This window comes from Equus asinus, chromosome 8, assembly GCF_041296235.1.
Source record: "Equus asinus isolate D_3611 breed Donkey chromosome 8, EquAss-T2T_v2, whole genome shotgun sequence".
Classification (NCBI taxonomy): domain Eukaryota; kingdom Metazoa; phylum Chordata; class Mammalia; order Perissodactyla; family Equidae; genus Equus; species Equus asinus.
Genome location: NC_091797.1, coordinates 71,643,869 through 71,667,672, shown reverse-complemented (window position 1 = coordinate 71,667,672; position 23,804 = coordinate 71,643,869). Strand labels below are relative to the sequence as shown.

The 23,804-nt window shown below is 41.8% G+C and overlaps 1 protein-coding gene across 3 annotated transcripts in view; it reads right to left on the bottom strand.

Annotated features, from left to right (window-relative positions):
* The window catches only part of TMEM132D (transmembrane protein 132D), a 598,445-nt gene that overhangs the window by 326,488 nt on the left and 248,153 nt on the right, over positions 1 to 23,804 (bottom strand). For all 3 annotated transcript variants that reach the window (XM_044776059.2, XM_044776060.2, XM_070515843.1), the window contains exon 3: positions 7,995 to 8,141. In XM_044776059.2, the coding sequence (XP_044631994.2) occupies positions 7,995 to 8,141 (147 nt within the window). The remainder of the gene's footprint in view (positions 1 to 7,994; positions 8,142 to 23,804) is intronic.

Sequence of the window (23,804 nt, the reverse complement as noted above, 5' to 3'; positions counted from 1 at the left end):
AATTTCACTCTAAATTTGGTGCTCTACTTGGAAATGGGAGATATTAAATACCAAATATATGGATGTAATAAAAGGAAGGCAACACGAGGGTAAATTAAGGCAAACCTCACACTTCCTGGTGCTACTGCATAATGGGATGGGGTGAGTGTCAGGAAGTGGTAAATGAGTCAGCCCAAGGTATAATTTCATAGAGAATTGGGCTCATAATTCCTCTTAAGTGGCATGCCATGCGCTTGAATTACTGCCGCCTCCTTTCTTAGGCTATATGTTTCTAACGGAAGCAATACAAATAAACTTACATTTCCTGGGACAAAACTCAGTGCTATCTTAGAAGATCCTAATGCCCTCTCCTCCAGGACACCTGCATGGCATTCCTTGCACGCCTCCCCCTGAGTTTGTGTTGCAAACACTAGTCTTTTAAGGAGTGGCTATGTTTCATCCCATCTACATCTGGATTAACTCAGTATTTTTCTCCAAAACAACACATTTCTGTGGGTCTGTCTTAAAAATTACTTGGGTGGGAACATATCGTACATGACGTTATTCAAGTTTCCCACCTCTCTCAAGACTACATTTTCACGTCCATCTAATGTTGATATACATGAATAACAAGATCAATGTCATTCCTCGTAACTGCTGAATAAGATTCTATTATATGAATGCACCACTTTTAAATCCATTCACCTCCTGTTGGACATTTAGGCTATTTTTAACTTTTAGCTATTTAAAATAAAGAACACTCTTGTACACATCTCTCCATGTCCACAGCTTAGTTTTTATCTAGAGTAGATGTATCCACAACTGTAATTTCAGGGTCGTATGGACGCGTGTTTTAGCCAGATACCGACAATCTCTCTCCTAGGTGGACAAACCATTCGACAATTCCTCCAGCATGTAGAGCAGGTCTGTGTTCTCCCTCACCCTCAGAAGAAATGATTTGCATGTATTTTTTTTGGCCAACATGATCAGGAGAAATGCTATTTAGTAGTACTGGAAACAATACTTCGGTCCGTTGTGTCTGTAACGCAGAAGTTACTAAAACAAACTTGAATGGAAATGTTTCTGATAGAGTCTAAGTTTAAACACAATGGGCAAACCTTGCTCATCCTTGATAGAGACTCCACATACGACTAATGTGATTCATCTCACACTCTGGGAAATTTTCATTTAGACTCTGGAAATAAAACATAATCTTCTGTGACCTAGGAGGGCTTGGGTGTGTGTGCTGCACACACTGTATAGTCATTTGAACAATCTAAAAAAATTATTAGGTGGTTTTCTTTGAATGGTATTTTTGATTATTTCAAAGTGTGTCTGTTCACATGTAAGATTATATTTGATTCTCACAATAGCCAGCGAAGGCTGACATTATTATGCCAATATTAGAGAAGAGGATTTTTTAACGTTGTATTACCTCTCTGGTGAAATACAAGACGGCCAGCATAAAAATGAGAAATAAAGATTAGGTTTCCTGAATCTTACACTCATGCTCTTTCTACTCTTTATGAAGGAATTATCATTCGGAGGGTAATATGTATGACTATCATAATCCGCAAGAGTCAATGAGGAGGATATTGAAAGCATTTAAGGCATCAAAAAATCACACTTGCCACAGGCAAGACATAACATTTATAACGTTATACCACAGTCTCGGGTGTTGTTGTTAAACTCAGGTTCTGAATGTCAGGAGAGTTTAATTGTCTTCCTGAAGACAGACTGCGGGAAAATATTTCTAATCAAATTATTACATCACTTAAAAAGAAAAGAATAAAACTTCAAGACCTTTGTTTTCCATCACTTGCTGTGTCATCTTGACACAGTCAAGCAGCAGGAAAGTGCAATCATTAAGACTTTGCTTTCTACAGTAAAACTGAGCATTTTTAAACAATCTATAATATCTCCATTATAAGCAATTTTTGCTTGAAACAAAGAGAGGCCAGACTTTCTGGCTTCAAATTTTGGCAAGCCAGCAGATGGACAAAGCATCTAAAAATAACCAGTATTCCACTCAGCGCTTACAAGGACAAACATCCAGGACCCTATGAAACAACAATTTCCACAGTCACAGTGCATTACAGCTTTATCTTTTCCCTTTTCCATATGCTATCTTTTCCTAAATTCAAAAACAATCCATGTTCACTATGGGAATTTTCAGAAATACACACTGAACAAATAAAGGGGAAAATATGGATCACAAGTACTCTCGCCATTTGGGGATGGGCAATGGCAATTTCCTGACTGATATCTTTTCAATTTTTCCTGCCTTATATTTATTTAGAAACAAAATTGATACGATCTTGTAAGCTCTTTTGTCATCTACTGATTTTTATAACAGGCTTATTAAGATATAATTCATATGCTATAAAAATCACCATTTTAACAGGTACAATTCAGTGGTTTTTCCTTTATTCACAGAGTTGAAACAACCATCATCACTGTCTAATTTTAGAACATTTTTATTGCTTCCAAAAGAAGCCCCATATCCATTAGCTCTCACTCTCCATTCTGCCCTCCCCAGGCAGCCACTAATATACTTTCTGTATCTAAGAATTTGCCTATTCTGAACATATTATATAAATGGAATCATACAACACATGGTCTTTTATGTGTGGTTTATTTTACGTGGTATAATGTTTTCAGGGTCATCCATGTTGCAGCACGATATCAGCACTCTCTCCTTCTAACTGCCAAATACTATTCCATTGTGTGGACAGACCACACGTGTTTGTCCATTCATCCTCTGGCTGTCGTGACTCACGCTGCAGGAACATCCGTGTGCGTGGTTTCTGTGTGGATATTTGCTTTCCGTTCTCTAGGGTAATAACCAGGAGTGCTGGACCTCATGAGAACTCTGTTATCTCCACTCTCCACCTGTTCCTGTGGTCATTCTTCTTTTTTATACTCTGTTTGACTGGCTTTCAGGGATTTCTCTGTCTTATTTTCACTTCCTCATTCTCGCTTCCGAAGTTTCTTCCCCGTCTCCAAAAGTTCTCTCTCCCCTCCACTGATTTTATTTCCATGGCAGCAGATCCAGTGGCCATTGTGTTTTTCACCTTCTGATGATCCTTCTTGTCTCAGATGGCGTCTTCTCCTGCTGGCTTGATCCATCTTTTATAATCCAATGCTTCTTTTGAATCTGAGAATGTTGATCAGTACTTAAAATCAGAATCTCTGCTTCATGTAGGAAATTCTGGCCTTATCGCTGATTTTTCAAGGTTTGCCCCAAACACTGTCTTACAGTGATATTTTCATACGTCTAGGGGTTTTCTGCCTGTTGGCGGAGCCTGCTCCCAAAGCTGTGCTCCTCACCTGGTGACTCTGCCTGTGACAGTGACCTGTGCACAGAGGAGCTCTCGCTGGCTTTGACACGCTCAAGCCCACCCTGCCACAACCTACAGCCTCAATGAGGACTTAGCCCTGACTTTTAGCCTGGGTCTTCCCCACTCACATTGCAGATCCTTCTCTTCTTATGCATATTTGAAATTGGCCATCTTTGCATCTTCCTTCAACCCAGTCCCATCCGCACTTTAACAAATATTTCCCTAACTTTCTAATATATGCATGCTAACTTTTCTAGTGCATTGCTAATGCTGGGGTCCTCCCACCCCTGTTTATTTCACTGGAAATTTCCATGGGAACCTGGTAGCATGAAGAAGATGGTTAAGTACTATATACTATTTCCATCATCCTACTGGAAATCCCACAATACTTATTCTTTATAAATTGCTGAGACAGAGGTTTCTGGCTGCCCAGGCAATCCAGTCTGCTCTTCTATCTGTGGAACAGAAAACTGATTCTGACCTGGGCACACTGCTGCCTGTAATAAATGATGTTTCCCACTTTCCTTTGAAGTCTGGTGTGGCCATGTGATTAAGTCCTGACCAACGAGAGGCAAGAGAGGATTGGGGGTTGGCAGGAGTTTCCAGGAAATTTACTCAAAGAGAGTTGATCCAGCTGAGAAGATCTTTCCTGTCACTTTTTTTGGCCTGCAACATAGATGTGATAGCTGGCACTCCCGCAGCCATATTAATCGATGAAGATAAAAGCCATGCATTAGCATGATGTTGAAGAGAGACAGGTGCCTGAGACCATGATGGTACTGAGGAGTTGCTATGTCAGCCCTTCCTCCATCAGGGCTTCTTTATGTGCGAGAGAAATAAACTTCTCTCTTGCTTAAGTCACTCTTATTTGCATTAAAAATTAAATAATCAAACAGAATCCTAACAAACACAGTATGGGATATATTTATTGATGCCAGCATTTTCTAACTTTGAACATACACTCATGATTTAATCATATCTGTCTATATTTGAAACTTCACTTCTTATTTATGGCAGCTCATATCATTACTTAAATTATATTTGTTTTAAAATAAAACATATTACCTAGAATAAATGGAAAATCAGTATCGTATGAAATAAATAGATGATATTATGGGAAAGGATTAAATTCTAGCTATGTATTCTTGCCTGTCTACAATCTATTAACAAAGGACAGAAGCTTTAAAGACAAATTAGCCCCTAAAGGAGATGAACTTCTCTTCAATCAGCCGTCTTGCTGGAGAACTAAAAAGCATGTAAGTTCCCATCATTCAAGTTTATTTAGTCCCATTTCTATGTGCCACCTAAAATCATTTAAGTAGCAACTGTAGTAAACTTTGGAAAACACTCATTTATGCAGAGAAGAGCAAAGAAATTAAAAAAAATATGGCTTTTGTTATACATTTATCTAAGTTTTCATAGTGCTATAGTGAGCAAGATTCTGAAAATGCAAAATGGAATTTGATGGATGGAGCAAAACTAGTTATTCTGCTTCTGTTCCACAATATTTCCTGGCAATGCTTAGTCAAAACAGATCTGAGAGCTGTGATAACATTCCTATGTTAATACTGAAATGATAAGGTTTGCAGCAACCCAACTTCTTCAAAAAAGGAAGGATGTATTTCAACTTAGATAAGAGATCTTCACTCTTTCCTATTGAGTTCATCACTCACACAAAAGTGTCTCTTTAATCCGTAAAATTACACCTGTCACAGTGGCTTAACTTCATTAACACAACTTCGTGACTCATGGTGAATTATTAGCAACACAAAATCCATGACTCTCAAGCTAATGAAGAGCGCCTCTTTTGCATTCCAATGATCAGATTCTGACTTTTAAGAATAACTGAAAAACATTCAAAGAGAGTAGGAAGAATTTATAAAGCAAAAGAACTTCCAAAGCAAAACCTACTAATACTAAAACATCCACTCCATAGTCCATTCTCCAATTATCCTTAGGATAAAGAGAAACAGATCTCCCGCCAGGTCACTCACTCGCACAAACAGCGGGACGTGACTGTTCTTTATTTGATTCCATAAGGACAGAAGTAACACGAAAAATTTTGAAGTGAGGATGAAAGTTGAATATAGTAATGAATATATCATATTCGAAAATGTCTATTTTAATGCTATACATTTTATTAAATGGTAATGCATGCACACAGTTAAAAACATCAGAGTCCAAATGGTTCACAGTAAAAAGTAATTCACATTCCGGCTTCTCCCCCAACTTTCCAGTTTCCCCCAGGAGAAATCATTGTTGACAGTCCCTCTGCTTAGAAAGTAGCTTCTCTGTGTTTTCCTCAAATGGGGCTTCAATACACACATATGCACACGGTTACACACGTCACCTTTTTGAACAGGTTATTGGAGACCATTCAGTATGTGTCCTTACAGATTTGCATCATCATATATATATATATAGTAACAGAGATATGGTCTAATTCCAGAACTTTATTAAACAAGTATTTATGGAGAGCCCCAGACGTGTGTACTGGACACTGCTGCAGGCACTGGAAACACAGCTGCGAACAAGACAGACAAGGTTCCCAAACCAAAAGAGTGCCATTCTGCAGCTCCTCACTAAGCAAAGCCATCCCAGCATCAGTCTGAGAACTGGATTCCAAAAGAATAAAATAAACCTCTGCATCAACATGTGTGTATATATAAAACACATTAAAACGTACATGTCTATACATGCACATAATGAAACACCTACATCAGATACAAATATATGTGCTATACACCGATACTTTCTATATTTATACTATATCTACTATATATACATATATAGCATATTACATAGACACATACTATATGTATTTAACATACTATATACATACATATATATCTAAATATAAACATAGAAATACGCTATACATGCATATATAACATATTATGTACACAGACACATGTAAGTGTGCGTGTGTATGCTGTTTTCCATCTCCTGGACCCACTGTAGGAAACAGAACACTGACATCAGAATCTACAAAGGGCTAAGGCACATGCTCCATAGAGAAGGCATGATGCTATCAGGACTTTGACGGGATAGCCTGATATTCCGCTCAGGGTACTTGTTTCTTAAAGAAGATACTGAAAGAATCTTCAGATGAAAGAACAAAAGGGCAAGTGTCATTCTGTTGCACGTTTTGATATGTTCTGGAGATGCTGACTTTCCATTCCCTCCGTCCCATCTAAAGAACTGTTAACACTCCTTGGAAGGACGTGTATTATTTGATCCATAAAAAGGAAGCTTACACCTGAATGGGGAGCAACTCCCCTTGGAAATTCTCCTTAATTCTTCTCCACGCCCAAGGTGAACTGAACTAACTCTTAGCCAGAATTTCAAAAGAAAAAAAGAGTCCAAATCCCTTTACATTTCATAGATAACACAACAGCATAACAGCCACCGCTACTAAGAATAATCCACAGAGTAGACGGCAAGAAAGAGAACAAGCCCAAACAAAAGCACGGCGGTCGGGATCCTTTCCCCGAAATTCCTCCTCCTCTTGTGTAAGGAATAAAACATCTACCTATCTATCCATCCTTCCTAATTTTTGCTGAATTCACAACACAAAAGAAACCTTTTACGGAGGCGATACCTTATTGCCAAATCATGACCCAGACATTTGAGCGTGTGCGAACTTGCAGGTTCACTAAGTTAACCAGCGTGGTGGACGATCGCGACATAAACATCTAGGGAAGAACTCAAATACAGATGCCTTCTTTTCCCTCCTGTTTGCTCTACAAGGAAATCTTCAAAAAAAATTTTTGAATCATCAGTCAAAAAAGGAAAGACACAAATCAGAGCTGGAGAATTGATAAGCCAAATCCAAGAGCACCAGTGTGGAGCCAAGGAGCACAGAAGGGATTCCGAGAATCATCCCCAAAGTGGCATCAAATGCTCCTTGAAAATGAACTCAAAAATTGTAATAGCTGTCGGCTGAGATTCATGACCTCCATATTAGAATAAATAATGGAAAATAAACATTCTCTCCAAACATCTAGCTATGAAGTTTAAAACTCTGACTCCAGAGATAATGTGCTACATACCTGGCGTTCGTCCATTCGTTCTTGTTTCAATTTCCAGTGCTACAAAGAGCAAAAAGCAACCAACGTAAAAGTGGTAAAAATATGCGACCAGACTAGGAATTCTGCAGAGCCACAAATGAAGTTTCAGGAAACAGGATGAAACAGCAGATAGTTGGCCGTACCATTGGAAAATGCCTGCACACAAATACCAGCAACACGCCACATTTAAAGCCACACAGCAACCGTGGAATGCACTCGTGTGGCAAGAGATTAACGCACTCTCATTTTTAACACTTGCAAAATGAGTCATTTTATCAGAGAAGCCCAGACTTTCAGTTCACCTCATAATATGAATTAGAAAGAGGCCATGTTGAAGTGTAACATCACTTGTAGATAAATTCCATCTGCACGGAGTGGTCCTTGCAGGTGACCCAGAGCTGTGTTAGGATTTTAAGTGAGTTCACTGTGAATAATAGCTCACCTTTCCCAAATGAAGGATTCCATCCGTCTTAACTCAAAGCACTAATAATATAGATGAGGCATGCCAAATGCAAACCACAGTGAAAATGGTTGTTAGCAAATCTGGGAAAACGAAGCTACTGTTGCGGCTAATGTGAATCTACTGCAGGCCACTGGGACTCACCTGTTTTCTGGGCCAGTTGATTTCTTCTGACAAACGATGACAGCTGGTGCATACTTCCCAGTATAATCCATGCTCTCCTTGACGTCCCAAATGGAAGGGCTGCTGGCTCTCACGCCAACGATGCTCACGCCTTTCTTCACCTTGGCCCTGTGGGAGAGAGCGAGTGCATAGCTGAGACAGTGCTGGGTTCTGGGGTTACTGCTGGTTCTGCGAACACCGTGAACTTAACTGCCCCTCGTTGCCTGGCAGGTGTAAGCTTATGCTTAATAGGATTTAATCACATATTTGCAATCACCTTCCAATCCATCTGTCCTAATTTTTCCCCAGTTATTCTTACCTTTAACAGAGGAGCTAGTAACAGTACCCTGACAGTAGGCAAGCATCAGATACACAATACTGTGTACAAAGAGTGTCACTGTGTTAGCGGATAGGTTTAATTTTTAAAAAAGAACTAGGGGCCAGCCCAATGGTGTAGCAGTTAACTTCGTGTGCTCTACTTCTGTAGCCCAGGGTTCACCAGTTCAGATCCTGGGTGCAGACCTGTGCACTGCTCATCAAGCCATGCTGTGGCAGGCATCCTACATACAAAGTAGAGGAAGATGGGCACGGATGTTTGCTCAGGGCCAGTCTTCCTCAGCAAAAAGAGGAGGATTGGCAGTGGATGTTAGCTCAGGGCTAATCTTCCTAAAAAGAAAACCCCTAAAGTTAAAACCAAGTAGAAAAAGGAAATGAATTATAACTTCAAAATTAAAATTGATAATAACAAGGCACATTTGTTGAATGCGTCCTCTATGCCAGGCACTGATGGACATTTCATCTGTATTACTTCATTTCCCAAGCAAAGTTCCAGTCCAAAATGAAGAGGCTCCCATCCAGACAGGTTAGGGAATAATGATGGCCCATAGGAAAAGGGAGGTGCCGAGACGTGAACACATCCGTCTGCTTCTGTTTTGCTCTTCCCACTACGTAGTCATCATCAATGTCATCACCATCACACAGCATCATCATTACTAATACGTATTGATTAATTAACCATAAGGCAAACATGCTTCTAAGTTCATTATAGTTTTATCCTCTTTAATTCTCCCCAATGCCCTATGAGGTCAGTACCAATTTAATTCTCACTGAGCAGCTGAGAAACCTGGGGATCGTGCAGCCCATGAGCAGGTGACCCAGGATTTGAAATGGCTCCTACCCCCAATGCGGGTCGAACCACGCTCAGTGCTTTCCTTGGCTTCACATTAAACTTTCTAATGCTCAAGCCACTTCTTTTGATCCCACTCACACCCTCTGTCACACTCAACAGTGGTCAGCACGTGTCATGAGATCTAACATGTACTGAGACTTTAGATGAAGACATATTTACCACAGCAGGCGCGCTCTCCACCACAGACTTTGCTTATGATTTCTGTCCTCCATTCATTTATTCCTTCCTTCATTCATTCCCGGAAGGGATTAGATGATATGTGTACAGGTTTTTCTCCAAGATACCAGTGACTTCCTTCCCTACTGAGAAGCTGCATGAGTGAGAAAGGAGGACACAGCAGAACTGGTTTCCTTGTACGTCCTTAAGTTTCTCTAAGAAATTCCAAGTGAAAAACAACTATGGGATGGAAGGTGTACAGTAAAAGGACAATGCAATAACTGAAAACCTTTCGATGTATGAACTGCCTATGTGTTTGAAAAAGTCATGTTTCCTCCTGAGCAAAATATGAAGAGCTCTGAAGCAAGAAGACTGGGGGACAAACGGGGAGTTTGCTGGGTGACGGGGTAGAAGAAGATGCCAGAGGCAGCCTCTGGGTTCCCTTCTCCAGATCCGTGATGGCTGCGCCTGTACGAACACAGAGGCGATGCAGCGGATCCCGAGCCCCGGGGAAAATCCTCACTCTTACTCCCAGGAGACGAGCAAGCAGGGAGGGGACAATAACTGGGACTGGGGCTTGCAGAGTAAAGGAGGACTTGCCTTCCCCGAACATTAAGAACACTATTTCCCATAAAGACAACTTTCAAACACATTGTGCAGAAGCAGCTCACACAGCAGGTTTGAGAAGGCCGGTCCTAGAAAGCCCTGCGTGCAAGGCTGACCCCTGGTCTGGCATCTGGGAACTTGGATTTCGGGAGGGCTCCCTCCATTCCGTGATGAGAGGGGCTCACTGTGCCTGATTGTTTGTACAAACAATGTAGTTTATGCTGGACCCCCGCTTTCTTTCTGGCACCCCAGAATTAGGGTGCACACCTGGCAGATGGTGCCAAGGTGACCAGCCCGCAGTAAAAACCCTGGGTTCCTAGGCTCAGAGGAGCTGCCTAGCTAGACGACACTTCACTGCTCATTGCTGGAGGAATGAAGCACGCCCTGTATGGCTCCAGCAGGAAGGGACTTGGCAAGCCCACACTGGTGTCCTCCAGATGTCCTCCCCTGGTCCTTTCCCTTTGGCGAATTCACTTTGTGCCCTTTCGCTGTAATAACTCTGAGTCATGATTAGGACTGTACGCTGGGTCCTATGAGTCTTCTTAGCAAGTCATTATACCCGGGGGTGGTCCTGGGGACCCCAACACACACACTGATTTGACTGTTCTACAAAGAGAAGAGGAATCACTCTCATGTGTGGCCCTTGGTGCGCAAGCTAGCATTTATAGAAGGTGAGCACCACGCATAGCATTGTTTCTAGAGGAAAATAAATAAATAAAATGTTTTGTGTTGCAGACAATCATCGTGCAGGCCAACATTTTGAATGAAGTCATTTATAAATTGGGAACTGCATGCATAGGCCAGAAAGCTGTCTGACCTTCTAGATCCTCAGGTGAAACCTGCGGGTGAATAAGCTATGATTCCTGCCTTGCAGGAACTCAATTAAATTGTAGGCAACCAAGATGAGGTGATGAGAAAAAGTTCAATTCGCTGTGGACAGCTACGATTCTACTAAGATGAATTCTAAGGGCTGTCCCAATTACTGTGCACTGGAATTTTATTGAATCAAATTTGCTTTAAATAAATAGGTCATCAACCTGGATTTGGCAATCTTTTTTACTATAGAGGAGATATCAGCATATAAGCCTTTTCTGATATAGAATGGGCTCATATTTTTCTTATATTTTATTCATAAGTAGGTCATTTGGAATTCAGATAATGCTTCTCCAATGAATCATTTTTAAGTTCTTAGGAAAGAAGACGATTGCTTCTTTAACCCATGAAGTACCCAATATCTGATGCTAATAATTCTGTTGCGGCTACATGAAGCTATGACTTATAGTATTATTTCAAAGGGAAAATTCTTTATGAAATTTAGTGCAGGACACTAGGAAGTTGTCTTTCATAGATTCAGAATATTTCCATAAGGGAAGACACATTTCTATACCATAATTCAGACGTTCTGAATTGGGGAAGGTCTCCTTGCTCAAGAAATGTCACTGAATAGTGTGTGTTTATTAAGGATGAATGTATGCAAGAAACTGGGTGGCTATTCCTCAGAGACATATCTATGGTATTTACTGAGTTTGCACTGAGTTAATAATTCTGAAACGCTAATCTCAGAGCTGTAAGTGGCAGTGTTTTGGAGCCATTAAGATAATTCTTAGAACATGTGCAGTGCGGCTTCACTGGGTCTGAAGCAAATGCTAATTCCTTTCTTTGTTTATGCCAACTGAGTTACTTACATTCATTAATGGAAGTTTTATAACCTACTTGTGGTTCAATAAATACAGGTTACACTGACAGCTTCATTACACAGAGATAAACACAGCACTTGATTTCCAAAGACACTTTGCTGTATATTTATACTTGATCATATGTCTACCATAGTGATGGAGGAAAAGCCATAATTTCCCCCCATACTATGCACATGTCCCCTGGAGCAGTATAAATAAAGCCTGCTTGCATTAAGGGTATATTGTGTTTTTAAAACATAATAGAGCTATGGTATACACACACACACACAAACATATATATACACTCATATAAACACACACATATATCTATATACACACATACATATATACACACACTCAGACGTATACACACACACGTGTGCACTTGTGTGTGTGTTCCAAGTACAGTATCCAGTAACATCATTGAAACAGCTAGTAATCTGGGCTCAGAATTGTGGTGCATATTTGTTGTTTTCGCTCCCCCACATCCAATCTGTCATATTCTGGGTAACAGAAGGATGCAGCACACTTACAAGTGGTGTATGTTTGGTTAAGGGCAATCTTTCCAATTAACTGGTGGAAACTTGTATTTCCCCATCGGTTCAAAATCCAACAAAACTCCTTTGGGTCAAAGCAAAGCTTTTTTGAGTTTCTCCCTGTCTCCTTACTTATTTACTCTCATTAATTGTGGGAAAGAATAAAATAAGCTCTGTTTTCTCATACGCAGTAGCTGTCCTATTATATTTTGCAATCACTCATTGCTTCTAATTTCTAATTGACCAGGAACAATTTATGACAGTACCAGTTCCCACCAAGACCACACATTACACAGCATAAAACATTTTTTTTATTTTAAGAAGGAATTTCAGCCCCATCCCTGTGCCTCGGCCCTGCCCTGGCCAACAATTATGTTAATGTGCTTGTTTATGATGCTGTTAGCAGTTCTTTGTGAATCGAGTCCCGCTTTTCCCTCCATGTGGCCCTGGGCCCTCTTTCAGTGCCTGGAATATACCTGCTAAGTCTCTTTGCATGGCTCTGGGACTGTCCCAACAGACACAGGCAGAGACCAACAGTGCCACAGAAGAGCTGATCCTAGTGAAGATAACAATCTAAATTAGCAAGTTCCAAATACTTTTTTATCATGCAGTTATACCAGTAAATTATTTTTTTAGTATTCAACCTTAATATAGGCATATCTATTTATCAACTTTATACTTTGAGTATTGAAATAATACGTGTGCTATAAAACACACAAATATACATAAAAAATGATGAGATTACAGATAAACACGTCGAGTCCTAGTTTTTCCTCATCCCAATGAACCATCTTGCACACCCTTGGGGTGCACGCCCCCAGCTTGAAGGAGTTGCTCTAGTGCACCGGAACCTTTAATCCCTGAGCAGGGGCTGAATGCACACGATGAGCAGAAGTCGTGTTCTCATGAGGCAGGTAAATGAATGTTTCCAAGGAGCTTAAATGCTCCTGCCGCCTCTTTGTGCTCAGTCTTCACGAGGATGAAGGAATCTGTTTTCACGCTCCATTTTTCTGGTAAAGTTAAATACAGACTGAAGGCCAGTCACTCCCGGGCAAACCATTCTTGGTGTCTTGCCATCAGGGAGGCACTGCCCGTCCCAGAGGGACACGCGGAGCTGTGTTGCACAGTCCGGCTGTCAAAGGACCACCGCACGTGGGAGATAAAGGAGCGAAGATCAAGCGTGGAGGGCAGCTCGTTCACAGCGGGAGGGGAGTCTCCAGGACCCCCAGTGGGAGGAGCCAAGAGTGGGGGGACAGCAGCGCCTGGCCTCCAGAGGCGAGAACAGTTCTCAGCAAGGGGTGGATTAATCGTTAACTGGAAAGCACAAGCTGAACTGGGGATGACCCCTCGAACTGTGAGCGCGGGCCTCGTGCACGGGGCAGCTGCCAGCTGCCACGCAGTCCTGGTGCTGCCAAATCTTTACGATATCGAAGAGAGGCCAGAAATCCTCACTATTACAAGAAATTCCAAAATTTTACAACACTGTCCTGGCCAAACAAACCATTCGAGGATTGGAAGCAGCCCCATGGCATCAGGTTGTGACTTCTGTTGACTGGAACGTACTAAGTTAAATCTATTCCGAATGAGCGGACGCATCAATGAGCGATGTGAAACGTCCCGTCACCTCTGGGGCATAATTGAGGCATGCGAGCATCGGATGAACTTACACCTGCGGGCCCCCTCCACATACACACTTGAATAATAATAGCTGTCTTACTTTTGTCTTGATTAAGTGGATGGAATATGCTCATTGTAGAAAAACAATGAGTAATCCGCAAAGGTGTAAGGAAGAAAGTAAAATTGACCTGAACTCTCATCACGCTGAACCTTAACGATCAATACTTTAGTCACCATCTTTCTATGTCCTTCTTTATTCACGCCTCATCTGTAATTTTATATAAATAAGGTCATGCCCAGGACTCCCACAGGGCCATACAAAAATGTCCTGACCCACCCCAGGAAGCACCATTCATATAGATTATAATGTGAAGAGGGCCTCCTCGAGTTGAGCAATGCACAACCTGCACAACAGTATGCAGCAGCCTTGATTATATTAAACACGCTGCTTTATTCACAGATCATCCTGGTCTCTTCTCGACCAGCCCCAGGGACAAATACAATGGCATACAGCAGGAACTGGGCTGGCCACCTCCCACTCCGGAGAGCCCAAGGAGGAGAAAAGACAAAGCAACATCTTGACCCAAAGAGAGAGCAACATATGATGGCAAGTGTCCTGCCGGGCCGGCTGCTTGCTCTGAGGACCTCCTGCGACTCCTGGGCCTGGATGAGGCAGCACTTTTCATTCCATTACACCCGGCCTGTGGGCTTTCTGCGCCAGCTCAGACAGATGCTCAATGGCTTTTAAACAGTGATCTTAGAGCTAATTGCTTCCTGCACATAATCTTTAGTCTTTCCCAGCACCTGGTTCTCCTTCTGACTCAGTTCATGGGAAAATCCCACAGGCCAGTCTTTCCTAGGAGCGCAAGGGCAGAACCGACATGTAATTAGTAGAAACAGGACAGAAGGGACTGCACACCAGATGGGAACGTGCCAGCATGATGAATATGGACGCCAACTGTCAGAAGCCCTGGAGGGAGTGATCCTGCCTTCCCCCCCCCCCAAAATCTTTGGCTAAAAATAACTGAACCAGGAAATAAAAATAATGAATAATATTTGGTGAGTAAGACAAACCTGTTACTTTGTTTGTTATTCGATCATTTATTCACTCAACAAATACTTTCTGAGTTCCACCTGTTTTCCAGGCACTATTCACAATACTGGAAATGCAAATAAGAACAAAACATGCGTGTTTCCTACAGACACAGAACTAACATCTTAGCGAGAGAGACAGAACACAGGCCAACACACACACACACACACACACACACACACAGTATCATGTTGATATGTTCTATGAAGAAAAAGAAAGCAATGCAAAGGGATAGAGTGCCCAGCGTAGGGTGGCTATCTTAGAAAGACTTAACTTATTTTCTTACTCACATGCCTGCCAAGTGGTAAAGCCAGCAAGGAAAGCACACGTGCAGGCAGAAGGTAAATGCACACACAGGGATGTCTTCTAAATTTGACTTGCTCTTGCCTAGCACGTGAGTAGGGAGGAGACTCTCTTGTTCCTGCTGAAAATGGTCAGCCCACCACCCAACAGTCAAGGACGCTGTTTAAATATTCCACAGCTTATTATGCGAGACCAGTGTTTATGGATTCATGGGGATCATCATGACCCCATGCAAACCAGTAATTCTCAGTTGGAAAAACAAAGGCTTGATATAGACAGCATCCCTGAGCACAACCTCCCAGTAAACGACGGCTGAGTTGGAGGGGGCAGCAAGAGAGGGCAGAAGACGCTCCCTGGCTCATCATCGTTTCTAGAAAGACAGGTCAAGTTATTAGCCTCATTGATACTAAGGCAAAAATGACGCCACTCTCTGCCCTGCCCATGCGTCCGGGATTAGATGGAACCACCTCATTCTCTAAACGCTATTGAATCTCCCATCATGGGGTCATCCAATAAATCAACAGACATGCAAGAAAAAGTCCTATCCTTTGTTAAACACAATGAATTCTGTAAGATACACTATGCCAAGTCCTTAACATGGTGTCTGATAGAAAATAAATTTTAGCCATTGTTATTACTATTATTTCCTGTGTTACATGGAAACCTTGATGCCTGACTATTTTAAATCAACTTTCACCCTCACCCATACAATTTCCATCCATCTATAGCCAAATCACCAGCCAATCACCAGCCAAAGCCCCAATTCTTCTAAAATAAATAGAACAAAACAAACACAATCTTCGCATTCCGGTGGGAGACAGAAGATGCAGACTAAGAGCTCACGTTGGCTCTAGAAGTTCCATATTTCACCAGGACAATAATCCCAGCCAAGCAAACAAGATGAATATTTATAAGAAAACCAGATCCGGAGTGGCTTTCCCAGTGACTCGCTCTCAGAACACTCGGCTCCCTTCCCTGTTCCCAGGGCACGGCAGTGTGCTGCGGGCTGCGCGGCGTGGGCTTCCCAGGGGGTGGGACAAGACCTAATTTTATTGTCTGTTACAAGCCCCAACCTCTAATTTCACCTACAGCTCATAATAGAACCCAGACTGCTGTTTTCTCCAGGATTCAAGGTTACCAGTGTTTTAGAGGGATTGTTTAAATATATTTCTTCAATTAAGGAAAACATTCTAAATCAAAACCAGAACCATGGTTAACAAACTCACATTTCAGGGGCATCTTTTGGGAGGTTGTTAATTTTTAATTAACCTTTTTTTCATCGAGAAAATAAGACAGGCACGTTGTAAATGTTCAAATGTTACAAACGGGGCTACCTAAAGAATTCTCCCACTGCAGACTTCTCTTCCCCAACTTCTCCCCAGTTTAGCACACATTTTCTGGGAGATCAACTTATTTAGACATGTAGATTTTTTAAAATACCAGTGGCAACACGCTGCACACACTTACACTTAAAAACATGTCTTGTAGGTACATCCATAGCAGTGTGTATAGATCCGCTGAATTCTTGATTCACAATTGCAGACTACAGTCAGGCGTCGCTTAATGATGGGGACACATGCTAAGAAATACATCTTTAGGAGATTTCGCCATGGAGTCCATCATGGAGTGTGCTTACACAAACCTAGATGGTACAGCCTACCACACACCTAGGCCCTATGGTACTAATCTTATGGGAACACCATCATATATGTGGTCCATCGTTGAACATATGCCATTGTATAGGTGTATTTAAACAAAATCTAATTGACTGGTGCCCATCTGATGGACAAATAGGTGGGTCATCCTCCTAAAAATGGGGGTTTCCAGATGGCAGAGGATTGGTTAGAAGGACGGTAGGAAAGTTAATCCTACCATCTTGTGTCCCTAGGCAAAGGGACACCTTGACTGACTAAGAAGAAAGTCATTTACCCAGAAATGCACACGGGGAAACACAGTAATGCATTTCAAAAAATTGTCACCTCTCTTATTTTACGAATGAGAAAACCAAGATTTAAAAGACGTTAGAAAGACCAGATATTTCCTTAGGCCGCCTGAGTGGCCTGTTGGGCGTGTGAAGGAATAGAAGCGCATATTACACTGTGCTGTCACCTGCTGGGTGTGGCAGCTGGTCGGACTTCTCTTCCAGGCACATGGCAGGATTCACATCTCCATCCCTCTGGAGTTAGGTGAGGTCACGTGGCTTTGTTCAATGAAATGTGAGCTGCAGGGACATGTGTCACATTCGGCTGAAGCTTGCAGAGGTAAAGCTTTGTTACATTGTCTTTCCCCTCCACCCCAGGGATTGTAAATGTTCCAGGTGGTGGCTGCTCCATCCTCTGGGCCTCAGCTGAGTGCAAACCAAAGCAAGGAACCCGGGAGATATATAATGAAAGACAAATAAAACTTGCGGCTTCAAAATCCTGAGGTCTTGGGGTTATTTGTTACTGCAGCATAACCTAGACTTATACCATCTCTCAGTGAAATCCTCTGACTCTTTTCCTAGTAGCATCTAAACTAAAAGTTTGAGTGAGAATTTGTGGATGTTTACTGAGCCCTGATTACATAAGCAACAGACTGACCTGGTGGCTATTGGAAAGATTTACTCTTTGTGTAGAACAGAGATAATTTTCCAGATTTTATGGCCCTGGGTAAAAAAACAGAAGACACGCTCCATTTTTTTTTTTTTTTGAGGCAACCAACTATTATTCCACAAGGATGTGTTTTCCTATATTTTTATATTAAAAAAAATCCTGCTAGAGAATCTTGTGGACTCTGTAGCCTTGGGAGCTGAAGGAGGGGGCTTCAGCCCTCTGCCTTCACGTGTAAAATGGGGTTTATTTCCTGAGGGATGGGTCAGTGTTCCTCCTCTCTGACTACACCTGGAAAGTGTTCTCTCTTGCGATAACTCCTCACACTCTTGACTTTGACCAAGGCCTCCTACTTGGCAGCACGCTTCTGAACCAGCTCCTCGTTGACATCACATTGCAGCACTTAACAGCCCACATGCGATAATGCTGTTATTTGTCAGCAGCCAGCTGTTCCACTTTCTACAACACTTACGTAACAATTTCACAGCCATTACCAGACTGCCGTAATGACACTGGCTGAAAGCTGAGTGCTACACTGATTATAAACCACAAAGAAAGCCAGGGGAGGTGAAGACGGACACTGATAAATCAGAAGGGACGGCTGCACGTTTTAATTGATTGATTTAAATCCCCACTCAGCTTCCTTTTCTTCACTTCAGCCCACTTGGTGTGTAGCAGATATGGCGGGTCTTATTTCCCAAAGATGACCACCGCTGCATCTCTCTCGTGTCCCACATGCTCCTCCTATCCCGTGACTTTGTCTTTCCGCCCATCAAGGAGGAAGGCTTGCCTCTACAATGGAGGTGATGCTAGGACACTTACGGGATAGGTCATAAAAGGTGAGTCAGTTTCCAGCATCTTCATCTGACGCTTGCATTTAGAGCTCTGAGCCACCACGCTGTGAGGAAGCCCCACCACTAAGTGGGGCCATGAGCAAGTGATCTGGGTGACAGCCCCCGCTGAGGCTCCAGGTGAGAGCCAGCCTCCATCACGGGTCATGTTCGGAGTGAGCCTTCAGAGGATTCCAGCCATCAGTGGTCTTGTCACCTCTGTCCAGCCTTCCTGGAGCAGAGACATCTACCTTAGATACGCCCCATCCCAATTCCTGACCCCCAGAACCCATAAACATAAGAAAATGGCTGTTTCCTAGAGCAGTAAGCTTGGGGTGGTTTGTTATGCAGCAAGAGAAAGTGGAACAACAATGTTTTGACCCCAGACTGGAAAATCACTGCCCACCTGTCCTTGGTTCTTATCAGAGGCCAGGTTCCCCGCCAGCAGGTAACTCCCTCAGAAGTCACAGATAGCAGCTTCTGGGCTGAACTTAACCTACAAATCTCCTGTCTGACATACATTATTCCATTTTGACAATTTGAAGCAATATTTTAAAGTTAAGACATTTCCTTTAAAAATCTAGACTTTGGGCTTGTCTTGAAATGCAGCACAGTATTACCTGATCTGCTGGCTTTAACTGCACCAATCAGCTGAGGCTGCGACCTTTCAGCAGGGCACATGGTCTTCAGTTTGCCCTGGTCCCCACCACCCGCTAGTGCTTCTCCAAATACAAACATCTTTATTAGACCCAATCTGGACTTTTCACTCAATTTTATTACCTGCCGGTCCCCTGAAGGCAGATGAGTTTGAGACCTCCGCTTTTTTTGCTCTTAGAATTAACTAAGGGTCTGCAGTTGCTATTGTATTAGTAACTCCAGATTCTAATAGTTTAATTACAGTCCCAAGACTACAGAACAAAGAGAATGCAACATCCTTTGACGTTTTGGTTGGGGTGAGGAATACATACTGCTAAGATGGAAGAAATCAAGGTAAGTCCTCTTCTAACTGCAAAGTCCTTACACATAGTGAGGCTTCTCTCTTGCTCTAAATTCCTTCACAAAAGATTGTAAAACAGTATGTCTATTGAGATCTGACAGTAAATTAACAAACTGTGTTCAGAAAGAAACATCATATAGAAATGAGGAAGGTGAAGCCATGTGCTATGTGGACAACCTCCAATAGAACTGTTTAAATTTATGTAGATGGGCAAGTGAAAGGCTGAGTTTGCAACAAGAAAGTAACACTGTAACTGTGCTTTCTCCCATGTTCAATTCTATCTATCCATCTGTCTATCTTTCTGTCTGTTGTCTAGCTATCTATCTATTCATCTACCTACCTATCAACCATCTATCTATCATCTATCTACCTATCATCTACATCTATCTATCATCTCTAGTGATTAACTGCTTCCCTTTTAGCTTCAAGCATGCTCTGTAAGTCACCCTCTCTTTTCTGAATCAAAAATCCTGCTACCTTGCCCATCTATTACCACCTTCTCTTTACCATCATCCCTCACAAAAGGCCTAAAAAATGTGGCCATTTATTGAATTTGGTATTTCCCAGCAAGGACCTGTCCTTTATTGAGAAGAGAAATGTGGAGACCTGCTTCCAGGGAGAAGCCAATCAGCTCCTCTGTAGGATGTGGTAAGAAGGCTCATGGTGCAGAAGGTGGGTGAGACCTGAGTCTACCTGCCTGAAACGTCTCAATGACGTGGACTCAGCTAGATCAGACCCGCAAGTCCCAAGCCCATGTTTCTGATATATTGAAGGCCTGGTCTCCTTTGGTGCTTTCTCCTATTCCTGATGGAGTTCTGGTCACTTGAATAATTCTCTTCTCTAGCCCCACTGTGGCTTAAAGCTTCCAGCCTTCCAAACAGTATCTTCTCCCCAGCTATTTTACTGTCTCTCTCTGTCCTTCCAAGACACCAATCTGGGCCTATCCTGCCCGGTAAAAACAACGACAATAATAGGAGTTGCACCACATCAATAAAGCCGTCACAACACCTTCTTTTCCAACTTGTAAAGAGAAGTTGATTATGCAGAGCTTAGGCGGTCTTATTGTCTACTGGTGCTCAACAGGCCAGTGGCACTGACATAGAGCTGGCTGCATATCAGCCATATGGAATGCATGAGCATATATTTAACCTACAATAGAACATATTTGAATCTGGGAATGTCCTAATGAAAAGGTAGTACCTTTCAAAGAACAAGCTTCCAGGTGGCATGCAGCTGGGGTCTGCAGCCACAGAACGGCCCTGGGACGACCTCCTGGCAAGATGGCGGCTTGAGAAGAGCTGGCTTGTCTGCTAAGCCAAATAAGTGTCAAGCCCTGTTAAGTACACACACGTTCGCAAAAAGCTAGGAAAACAAGACATTTACTTCAAAGATTCTGATGTATAGAAAGACATTCAATAGTCATGAGAAGAAAAAAGATTTTTGTTGTACTTTTTAAAACATATTTTGTAGTTCATACTTTGTTTATATTTCAAATTAATTAGCAGTAAAGGGGGGCTACAATCATCTGTCAGTGCCTGGGACTTTGAAGGTTCTTAATGTGACTCTGTTAGTCCACTTCCTACCCCATCTAGAACTTAAAGTGAAAAACACAAAGTAAAAACAAAGAAGATAAACTTGTTTATGATACATATTTAAGTGAACCAAATTTCTGATGTTATACTTTTGTCTACGCTTCTCTCTGTAGATAATATAGGTAAAAATATAAATATGTATAAGAAAACTGGACATATATGTCAAAATTTGATAGTTAAATCTTGCGTGGTTGGGTTACAGGTAATTTGCATATTCAGCTTTGTATTTTCTCCATCAAAACACCAGTTTTCTGTCATAAATATGCATGATTACGTACAACGGCAAAGTTTAGAAGATGCCTCGTGGACTTTACACTTCCTTTCTGCCTCCATTGCCTACATATCCAAGTTGCCTTAATTCAGCCTGGGGGAATATGCAGGGCCATGGGCAGAATATTCACTCCCTTTTCTGATATGTTCATCCTCAGATGTAAACATCTACAGCCAACCATCCCATCCATCACTTGTCCACATACCAAAGTGGGAGGAAAAGGGACTATGTCTCTCTCAACCATCACTCCTGCCAAAAATTGGCTACTTTGTACCTGCATCAGCATTGGGTTGAGAGAGGTCTCTAAGATTCTGCGCCATCACTCTAAGCTCAGCCTGAATCCCAACATGTCCCTCATTACAATAGAGGTTGTTCTCATGTCTTCTCCTGGTAATGAAGTGGAGTGGAGCTTTATCTTCAAAGGTACACTAGTGAGCAGTAGAGGGTTGTCTTAGTGGTGGTGAAAAATTGCAGAAAAGACCTCAAATGCTACTATAAACATTGCCCTTCTTTTAAAGCAATGAATAGAAATAATTTTCCAATTTTACTTGGACATGTTTTTACATCTGATGGCCCCATAACCAGTTGTCTTGCTTGCACAAACTCTGAAAATGCGCTGTCCAAAAAGGTAGCCCTTGGTCATGGGAATCTGTTTAAATTTAAAATAGTTAAAATACAATAAATTCACTTTCTCAGTGGCATAGTTACATTTCAAGAACTTCATAGCCACGTGCAGATAGGGGCTACCGTGTTATACAGCACAGGTATAGAACATTTCCATCATCATAGAAAAATTTATCAGAGAGCAATGCTCTAGAATAATTTTTACAAAACTATGCATCCCCAGGCACATTTTAAAGTTGACATTTAAAAATTTTCTCTCCTAAGCTGCAAAGGTTGAAATTTTCAGTATATTGTAACTATTGACATTTTAAAATTAAACTGTTATATCATTCTTTTAAAAGTATTCACTGGAATCTAAATACCATGGCGACTTGATACCCACCATTATTTGTTTAAAAAGAAATATACAGACAACCTCTTCTTTACCAGACTTGAATTTTATATTTATTTTTTCTCTTTTAGCTTGCATATCCATTTTATTTCTTTCACAGAATTTTGCCCTAATGTATTCTATTTTTTCAGGTCTGAAAGTCTTTTAATCACTCTGTCATACTTCTCTGCAACAAAAATATGTATATAAATTCAAATTTAGTTTTCCATGTGTCCATATGTCTCTAAATGCAGTTTTTAAAATTCTAGATTGACATTCATTACAATCATATTCAGTACACACTTAATATATATATATATAATTTTAAAAAATAATTATTGAACATAAAACAGTGAAAGATTGTTAGAAATCCATTGACGCATAACAGGAATAGAGTAATAGAGTCAGCATAGTCTATTTTAGCTAAAGTAAGAAACAAGCCTGACTCTTACTGGCTTGAAAGAACAGATTTATTTTTTGCCCACACTTCAGAGTCTATGTGGATAGGCAGGAATTCAGGCTGCTGGAGCCCACACTATGATGGTGCCCTCACTACATAGGGCTTCAGGATCTCCCAACCCAAGGAAGAGGGCACATGAAATAGACCTTGTATTTCCTACACGCTTCTCCACGGAAGTGCTGGCCAAAGCACGTCACACGGCCACAGCCTACTCCATGGCACCAGGGAAATGGAGTCCTCCTGGAGGGTCCCATCTGGACAGAAAAACTGAAGCAACTCTAGAAGATTTCAAGTGTAAAGTATTCAGCTCAGGATTAGACGCCACTGGCAGGCTGGAAGTAAGGGTGGGGAAGGCTCTTCCAGCTGTCTCCACCGCCTGCCCACTGAAGTGGATGACTTCCAACCCAGCTCCCAGCTGCTGGGATGCTCGACGATCTCTGTGAAGTCACAGGAGAACAGTGCCTTCCTTTCTACCTTCCAAATCCTCATGCCTCTCCTTGGCAGCCTCTAACCCAGAACCACATGGGAAAAGGGGGTCTCGGACACGCCAGTGCACGTTCCTGCCCTGAAATGCGGAAGACAGTGTAGAAGAGGGTATGAATCGTGGTGAACTGATAACAGATGTTCTAGCGCAGGGACGTTCTTCCCCAGTTAGAGCATGTGTCAGTGGATCACTGGAGGCATTTCATTCATCGCAAGAATGAGGCAGGGTCAGCATCAATTCAATTTCTACATTTCACTTTTATAGATGTGGTCCTGAGAAAAGCTGGACTGAGTGCACTTTGTTATAGCAACATAACTCAATGCTCTGAACTCCTTATATGACAAAAATCATATTGTGATCCATCGTCAAAAGTGATGTTTAAAGATCTGAGGATTTGATC